General features: G+C 32.7%; 1 protein-coding gene across 1 annotated transcript; it reads left to right on the top strand.

The window, feature by feature from the left end:
- Nucleotides 1–210: 210 nt before the first annotated feature.
- LOC104094815 (ABC transporter G family member 1-like) lies at nt 211–5484 on the top strand. The gene is made up of 8 exons (XM_009600810.4): nt 211–802; nt 1906–1985; nt 2500–2964; nt 3360–3446; nt 3544–3669; nt 3782–3976; nt 4106–4192; nt 4495–5484. Exons 1-8 carry the CDS (start codon nt 283–285, stop codon nt 5167–5169), a joined length of 2235 nt encoding a protein of 744 aa, XP_009599105.2. The 5' UTR covers nt 211–282; the 3' UTR covers nt 5170–5484.
- Nucleotides 5485–9878: the final 4394 nt, after the last annotated feature.

Raw genomic sequence — 9878 nt, 5'->3', positions numbered from 1 at the left:
GAAGACGACCTATATAGGACAAAATTGTCGAGTTTCACGGAATATATACATTTGTTTCTTAGTTTCCATCCCTTGTTAGAAGTCAATCTGGTTTATTTAATTTAACTATTTTATACAACTAGATTATTACTCTAACTTCCCAACACCTTCCTCATTTCCATTATATATATGTACCCTCTTTATCCACTCTCTTCATTCCCATGTATTAGCTTTACTTATTTCTACACCTTTCTCTTTATCTTCTTCTTCCTATACTTATTTAGAGAGAAAAAAATATTAGAAATGGAGTTGCAGGTTAATGTTCCGAGATGGACACCTAGTCCAAACAGATCACCACATAGACGCCAAGAATCTGAAACAGATAATGAAAGTGTAACTTATTCTCAAGATGATATTCCTTTTAACAACAATAACAACAACCCAACCAAAAATTTCCCATTTAGTAATACTCCACCACCTCATATTGCTGCTATTGAAGCACCTTCTCTTAGGGTTGATTCTGAGATAAAAAGGTCCTTAGAGATGGAAAAATATGAAGCACCACCAATATTTAGGGAAGAGATAAAAGGAAATAGTACTACTACTGGTTTTGAATATGAAGAAGTAGTCCCTTTTAATAAAGGTGGTGATAATGAAGGAATTTACTTGACATGGAAAGATTTGTGGGTGACAGTGCCGGACAAGAAAACAGGGCGGAGAGCTATATTACAAGGGCTAACTGGTTATGTACAACCTGGTCAAGTTTTGGCCATTATGGGTCCTTCTGGTTGTGGCAAATCTACTCTTCTTGATACTTTAGCAGGTATTACTCTCACAGATACACTCACACCTCTATATAACACCGTATTTATATAACAGGACTTCACTATAAAAGTCAAGTTTTTATAGAACCAAATTTCATATTCTATTATAATACTTATGTATTTTTTATAACAGTAATTCGCTATAACATCCAATAATATTTAGAACAAATGAGGTTGTTATAGAGATGTATAGTCAAACTTTTCTATAATAGTTTCGTTTGTTTTGATATTTTTTGATTGCTATAGTGTCGTACTGTTATAGAGGACATATATTATAATATAACATATGAATCAGTTTCGAGAAAACTATGATTTTTATAGTAAATAACTGTTATAAAGATATATTGTTATATATAGAGAGGTCTGACTGTAATACTTTTTTTCTAATTTAACCTTCCTTATCCGAAACCATCATATAAGATTTTTCTCTAATGCTCTCTAGCTCAAAGGAGTGATTAATTGATTAAATTTCTTACAAACTTGACTAAATTATAAATTATAAATTTTATATTATGGCCCGTTTGGCCATAAAAAATTACTTTTTCTCGAATTTTTTTTATTTTTTTTCGAAATCAATGTTTGACCATGAAATTTCCGAATTCCACTTGAAGTTGAATTTCAAAAAAATTCGAAAATTTGAAAAATTCTAAAAAGTTATTTCCAAAATTTTCATTTCACAAAAATTCAAAAACAGACCCAAGTTGTATTAATGTCCAAACACAACTCTAATTTTTAAATATTATTTTTAGTTTTTAAAAAATCACTTTTTTCAGAAAATTCACAATTCTTATGTCCAAATGCCCACTATGTTACTTGGAATTGATTGATTCACGAGAAATTAGAGTATTTCGATGTTAATTCAGTGCTCTGATATTACTAGGAGTAATATTGACTTTATCGTATAAAATTTGCTTAGGAACTACTCCACTTATTAATTATTATGATGTCTAAGGTCCACAGAATTTGACTCAAACACCACCAAGTTGACAGTCTTCCACTAATTTTATTCCCCTGTAGTTTCTGGCCGGCAAAGAGCAAGAAAAAAGCAAAATGAAATGTTTTAATTCACTTGAAACTCAATAATTATTTAATATTATTTCAGGGAGACTGGATTCGAACACCAGACAAACTGGAGAAATCCTCATCAATGGTCGGAGGCAAGCTCTTGCTTTTGGCACTTCGGTAAGGAGAATAAATATTACTATAAGCTATTTCTTCACTAATTTAATTTTTATAAATACTTACAATACAAAAGAACTTTACCTAAAATACAATTACATGTAACTCTCAGTAATAAGTGGAAATATTTTTAAATTAAGATATAACTTAGCCAGAGGTGGATCTAGAATTTTCAACAAATGAGTGCACTACTAAAAAACAAAGGAAAAAATATATTCCTCTTGGTAAATAACTCAATTACCTTTAACCAAGTGCACCATTCAGTCTTCTTGGAGTATGGGTGCTAATAATTAATATTATATCAATTTTAAAAAATATGTACATAAAATATCTAATTTTGAGGAGAAATCATGCGTTCACGTGCCCCGTAATAACCCTGTAAATTGTTTATGGCACTTCCGCAGTTGAACGAATATCTCTACCTTTATTTGTGGGGTTTAACTTCTATACACTGATCAACGAAATACATATTTTGACTTAATGACTCATTTTATTTTCTATTTTTCTTTTTCAAAAGGCTTATGTGACACAAGATGATACCCTGATGACAACATTAACAGTGAGAGAAGCAATATACTATTCAGCACAACTCCAATTACCAGATTCAATGTCAAGATCCGAGAAGAAAGAAAGAGCTGAAGCAACAATCAGAGAAATGGGTTTACAAGATGCAATGAATACAAGAATTGGAGGGTGGAGTGTAAAAGGATTAAGTGGTGGACAAAAAAGAAGAGTTAGTATTTGCATTGAAATACTAACACGTCCAAAGCTTCTATTCCTTGACGAGCCAACTAGTGGACTTGATAGTGCAGCATCTTACCATGTTATGAATCGAATAGTTCAATTGGCTAAACAAGATGGAAGAACTGTTGTTGCTTCTATTCATCAACCAAGTAGTGAAGTTTTTGAGCTTTTTCACAATCTTTGCCTTCTCTCCTCTGGTAGGACTGTCTACTTTGGTTCCATTTCTGCTGCAAATGAGGTACTATAACATTACTCACACGAGCTTAACTTCTATACATTGACAGTCTAAAAGTTTCTTTTTATGCTATCTGGTTTTAAAAATTAAATCCTACAGTTAGCTGTCCATAATACGTGAAAATAAAGCAGGGAAGGCAACCTGCTATAATACTAGCTAATATATAGTTATTAATTTCAAACGAGCTTAACTTCAATGCACCAACAGTACAAAAGTCTTTTTTTCTTCTAAAATGCTATCATGGTTAATAAAAGTGCAATTAATCACCTGAAAATTAAACTGGCAACCTACTATAGTAGGTTAAACTATACTGTTAAATGATCGGTCGATGATGTCACTCAATATTATGAAAAATCTAAAATATTTAACGATGAATTTTTAATACCAATGTTTTTCAGTTTTTTGCATTGAATGGCTTCCCTTGTCCAACTATGAGAAATCCTTCTGATCACTACCTAAGGACAATCAACAAGGACTTTGATGCTGTAAGTATATATATTTCCATCTTCTACATTTAAAATCTATTTATTTGCCGAGAAGTAATTATAATATTGTACTTTATTCTCTATTTGATGACCTTAGGATATCGAAAAAGGAGTTAGTGGAAAAGCCACAGCGACAGAAGCAATCAATATTCTGGTTAAGTCATACAAGACCTCACAGGGTTGTCAACAAGTTCAACGTCGAGTTCTGGAGATTTGCCAACAGGTTTGAATATATACACGTCATGTGATTATCAAAATCGTAATTTTGATCTTATATATTGTACAAACCCAACAAAATTACTTAAATTGGTCTAACTATGAATATTTGTGTATAGAATGGTGGACAAGAGGCAAAGAAAGGAAACCAAGCCAGTTTCATTACTCAGTGCATGGTTCTAACCAGGAGATCTTTTGTGAACATGTATCGTGATCTTGGTTATTACTGGCTTCGTTTTGCAATATATATTGCTTTGTGCTTGTGTGTTGGCACTATATTTCATGACATTGGCCACGACTATGGCTCCATTCAGGTGAGACATTTTACTTTTCTTATTAATTTGAATTAGACCTGCAACGTATAGACAGTTATCTAAAGTTAACTTTTAGTTGACATGTCAGACTATAACATTTTCCTTTCTTCCCTTTTGATACCTTTTCAGGCTAGAGGTTCAATGCTTATGTTTGTTGCTGCCTTCTTAACCTTTATGGCCATTGGTGGATTCCCTTCCTTTGTGGAGGATATGAAAGTATGCACTTCTAACTATCACCCTCATTTATTTTACACATAATCTTTCACAATAAGAAGGGAGCATTGGTGTAACTAGTAAAGTTGCTACCATGTGACAATGATGTCACGGGTTCAAGTCGTGAAAACAGCCTCTTATAGAAATGCAAGGTAAGGCTGCGTACAATAGACCCTTGTGGTCCGGCCCTTCCTAGGACCCCACACATAGCGGGAGCTTAGTACACCGGCCTTCCCTTTATAATCTTTCACATAATAACAGTTAATGGTGCTAATTATTTGTCATTTGCTCCTAATTGTTGCTAGATTTTCACTCGAGAAAGATTAAATGGGCACTATGGTGTGGCTGCATATGTTGTGGGAAATACATTCTCTTCCATTCCATACCTAGCAATGATCTCAGTAATACCTGGTGCTATGGCTTATTACCTTGTTGGATTACAAAAGGAATTTGATCACTTTGCTTATTTTGCCCTAATGCTATTCACAACAATGATGTTAGTCGAAAGCCTAATGATGATTGTAGCAAGTATAGTACCAGATTTTCTCATGGGAATTATAACAGGAGCTGGAATTCAAGGTGTTATGATGCTTAACGGGGGTTTCTTTCGATTGCCTAATGATCTTCCTAATCCATTTTGGAAATATCCAATGTATTATATTGCATTTCACAAATATGCAAATCAAGGGTTTTACAAAAATGAGTTCTTGGGATTAAGTTTTCCTAATGAGCAAATTGGAGGGCCAGCTACAATTACTGGTGATGAAATTTTGAGAAATATATGGCAAGTGCAAATGGGATATTCAAAATGGGTTGATGTTGCAATTGTTTTTGGAATGGTGATTCTCTATAGGTTTATGTTCTTGGGAATAATTAAGACTGTGGAGAAGGTTAAACCTCTGATTAGAGCATTTATGGCTCGAACTTCCAAAATTCCAACTCATGCTGAAGATCCATATGCTTCTCCTATGGATGCTTGAAAAATAATTATTATAGCGTGTTTATGATATATGTTGTTGATGTAAAATAAAAGTTTTGTTGTATTCAAGACCAATGCCTTGCTGGTCTTCTGTCTACTTTTTTTTGGTTAAGAAGGGAACTCGCAGTCGCTATCATTCGGGTGCGCATAGGATAAATCTCGCTCCTGTAAAATAGTAATTTGCAAACCTCAGAGGAGGATATATAAACCGCACTAGACAAGCTTCTATCTACTTTTGAGAGTATTAAATGTTGGAATAATTTGTTTTTCCCTACTTGTTTGATGGATTGTTATAATATAAGAGTTTATTCTCTGTTGTCGTCTTTGTACGTAGGTATATATGCTAAGGTTTCCAACATAGCATATATGTGCTTGAAAAGGTTGAATTGTAGAAAAAATTTAAATTTATTACGATACTGAAAATGCAAAGGGAAAGAAAGAAGATAACGATGTATTTATTAATTTATTGTTATGTAATACTTTTGAATCTTAATCTTACAAAGACGTACGAGGAATTCCCAAATAATCGAGTATATATTTAAATAGTAAAAGGTCCATAACCACATTTCATAGATTTTGAAAATGTAATTACCAAGTCAGAAGTTGTTATCTTAGTTTTATTATGTTGTCCTTTTGTTTGTAGTCATAATTTGACGAGTTTCACGTCATACGCAAAGAGAATCCAGTGTTTGTTTTGTCATATAATCATCTCTTAAATTTCATTGATGGGGAGTCCTAAAATAGTATAGTATTGTCTTTTCTTGCCATGTAGAGAGTAGGTGGAAATCGAATACTACTAAATTTTTGACTTGACACGTTAGAATATGATCAATTTATCATGTTGGAATGATAAAATAATATTGGAACAACATGACGGTTGTTGCTTTGATGAGAGAAATTCTAGCACTAAAATAGATTTACTTTGGATTAAATCAATGTCCATTGTCGCCATTGTTTTGCTATGAGAACTAAATAATTTATCCTTTTGGCAATGATGACTTAATATCATAAAAAATGCCGTAACTTTGACTAAATTTTGATCAAAATGGTGGTTTCTGCTTATTTGGATCATCGCGTAGCCACCTTCGCTAACGTCTTGAAAATGAAAAGTACAGTAAGACCTCTCTATAACAGCATTGTTATATAACAGTCATTCACTATAAAAGTCAAGTTTATTGAACCATTTTTTATGCAATGTTATATTCTTTATATCAGCATTTCGCTATAACAGTCAAAAAAATTTAGAGTTGTTATAGAGAGATTTGACGGTAAAAAAATAATTGACCAAAATGCTAGAGAAAAGTCGAATCAGAATATAGAGTGAGTCAAATATCACTTTATTTAGCTCTCGAATCATACCATGAAGGAAGCAGTAAAAGAATAAATATTTATCGACACTCAAATATTAACATTAAATAAATAAATAAAAATTAAGTGAAGCCGTCAAAACGAACTACTCCAGTCTAGCCCAATACAACCCTTACGAAATGGAAAAATTAACAGCCCAACCCAACTTAATACTTCATTTTGCAAGTGTTACACGTAACTTAAATAGCCGCTCACCTAATCATTTAAGGGGTATTGTCACTTTTAGCCCACATTAAAAATTATTTATATCTTGTAGCCGAAAAGAATATATAAAATTTATATAATTTTTATATATAATATACAGAGTATATATATATATATATATATATATATATATATATATATATATATATATATGAATCCCGATAGCTATTTGTGTAAAGATCTCGTGTTACGTTGAGCGGGCTGGCCCATGGGCTAATCCAATTTTTTTTAATAAAATCTATGAAAAAGTTAAATTTTTGGGTAGAGAAAATCTTCTAAGTGGTATACGCAAACACGGTTTATCAACTTTTTACTTATTAAAGGATAAACAATGTGTAAAAACTTATATTCTTTATTAGTAATTTCATTCAAGGAATTGTAGTTATTCACATTTCTCCCTAAATTTAAATTGGATTGATCGGATCACAATTATATGAGTTAAATTCTACCCTAGTTTATGTCCTTTTTTTGTCTTGAAAGATTAGTATTATCTATACTATATTAAAAGCACGAATGTCCTTAGCGAAATATCGTTTGACTTTTTTATCCCTTAATAATAGAGTTTATACTTGATAAAATAGTCAATTTAATTAATTTTCTAATATTTAGAACATTAAAATCAACTAAAATTTTGCTCATTAAATTATTCCTTATTTGAATGTCTGAAGTCCTAATATTTATGACTCCAAAATAATAAATATTGTTACCTTATATTAATCAACTAAATTTTCAAGTAAGTATTCGGTATTCACCAAATTGTATTTACCATGCGAGGAAGAGTTCCAAACTTCCAATCCTATTGCAAGTTCCACTCGGTCAACGTGAACAAGAGGGATGTGAATCCTTAGAATCAATTTGAGTTGTTAGAAAGGTATAAAAGTTCCCATAGACACATAATTTAGTTCTGTAAGCTTTATTAAAATATAATTACATTAGGAATAATTTAGGTCCAAGGTGCAACTCTCATTAGGAATAATTTATGTACTAAAATGTAAATACACATTTTACTAAATACTATAATTAGATATAAACTAACTTAAAATATTCATAATTATGATATTCTTTAGCTCAACATCAAATCCAACAAATACTTTCAAAATGACACATAAGAATTGAATGTCAAATATTGGTAGACACGCGCTTTGCGTACTCTAAAAGGGCTTCCTTCGCGAAATCTTGATCGACATTTTTACCCTTCACAAATATATTTCACATGAGACAATCTATCTAATTGGGATCAATATTCTATCATTTTCTAAAATTTATATTTTATAATATAATTTTATTATATAACTCGAATACATTATTCAAAAATATTGTTCTAAATTTTTATATTATATATTCAATTAATATAAATACACGCGCAAAGCGCATATCATAAGGAGGCTAGTATAATACAAAAGCAGTTACATAACAGGAGCAAGCTAGGGTGACTGATTTTCTACACTATACAAAAAAGCGTTACCATTCCTTGGTGGATCTAGGTGTGAGTCCACAGCCAAAGGGCTATTTGAGTACATTGATTTGTATGAGGTGCAGATACATAAGAGTTTAACAAAAAGGAGCTGTGATTAGTTGATTGGCAGAATATAGTTGGATTAAGTAGACACTGATAGGTTGAGCCTTGTTTATCATCTAGTAGTATCTTCAAGACAAAAATTGGAGCGTCTTAAAAAACGAGCATTGATGGTCCACGATATTCCATAAGGTCGTGTTTTTTTATAGTATCCGCCACTTGATTTTGCTCCCGATATGTATGAGTAACATGAGGATCAGCCAGCTGGTGGAGAGCGGATCTGTAGTCATTAAGAATGTGTGAGTAAAATATGTTATCTGCATTTAACAAATTTAATACCTCTTTTGCATCAACAGCTACTTCCAAATGTGTGAGCTGGCGGAGGTGTGCTAAACGAAGGCCATGTAAAAGACCCATTAGCTCCATATGTAAACTAGTTGTGTGCTTAGAACTACCAGTGTATCCAACAATCCAGTTCCCATTAGAGTCACTAATGACTCCTCCATAACCTGCAGCGCCAGTCATAGTGCATGCGGATCCATCTGAATTAAGTTTATAGAAATTCTGATTTGGGGGTTCCCACTTAACATATATGGGAATTAAGGTGGTTCTAAACCTCAAAAGGTTGTGCACAATAAAGATATTCAGTAACTTTATAAATTATGCAAGAAGTGCTAATAGGGTGATGAGTGTTATCAAATGTGTTATGGTTGCGAATATTCCAGATATGCCACAGAGAGAATGGTATAAAGAGAGTAGGTGGAAGTTGTTTGAGGTACTCTATATGACTTTGGTGAATGAGATCCTTAAGATATGTAAGGGGAGAATCGTCTTCATTTGGCAGAATAGGAGACCCTTGATAGAGACTTAGGGAATTCTAAAAGGTTGCAACATAAGCACAAGCAAAGAAATATGATGGATCATTTTTATTCCTATGTTACAGGTTTTGCAGAGGGGAGATGGGAGTAGATTTAGGTGAGCAATATAGGAAGCAGTAGGAAAGTGTTTGTGATAGAATAACCATATGAAGTGGAGGATCTTAGGAGGGAATTTCAAGCGCCAAATTTAACGAAAAGGATGATTAGTGGTGCGTTTCGAAATAGACGTGCAACTGGATTTGACTGAGAATAGGCCAGTATTGTTATGGCCCCAAATAATACGATCATGAGATGATGGAGTTGTAGGGAAATATGTGCTATAGATACGTTGGAGCACCGTATCAGGTAGCAAGAAAGATACAAAAGAAAAATCCCAACAAGAGTTTGTGTGATAGGATGCTATAGTTGCTCTAGTTTCAGATCTTGTTAATGGTCTATGTATAAGAGACGTTAAAGTTAGATTTGCTTTGAGCTAAGGTTCAGTCCAAAAAATGACGTGGGCCATTCACAGGTTGCCATCTTGTCCTCATGGGAGCAGTTATTGGGAAAAAATAATTGTGATTTTTCAAAATTCAATTTTTGGCGCGAGACATTGGTGAACATATTGAGATGGTCAATGATTGTATGGCAAGATTTACGAGAGATTTTTGCTGTGAGTATGATATCATCTGTAAATAAAATGTGCGAGATTTGGGGACCTATCCCATGAGTTGTAGTACACAACTACATTAATACTTATGGAAA

The sequence above is a fragment of the Nicotiana tomentosiformis genome, chromosome 5 (genome assembly GCF_000390325.3).
Source record: "Nicotiana tomentosiformis chromosome 5, ASM39032v3, whole genome shotgun sequence".
Lineage (NCBI taxonomy): Eukaryota > Viridiplantae > Streptophyta > Magnoliopsida > Solanales > Solanaceae > Nicotiana > Nicotiana tomentosiformis.
The sequence above is the reverse complement of the archived record's forward strand: the minus strand, read 5'-3'. Positions and strand labels throughout refer to the sequence as shown.

What these genes read in the sequence shown, in the direction of transcription:
- LOC104094815 (XM_009600810.4), top strand. Translation starts at nt 283, where the DNA reads ATGGAGTTGCAGGTTAATGTTCCGAGATGGACACCTAGTCCAAACAGA. An exon ending in CCATTTCTGCTGCAAATGAG is followed by an intron (nt 2,965 to 3,359) that starts GTACTATAACAT and finishes AATGTTTTTCAG; the next exon opens with TTTTTTGCATTGAATGGCTT. An exon ending in ACGACTATGGCTCCATTCAG is followed by an intron (nt 3,977 to 4,105) that starts GTGAGACATTTT and finishes ATACCTTTTCAG; the next exon opens with GCTAGAGGTTCAATGCTTAT.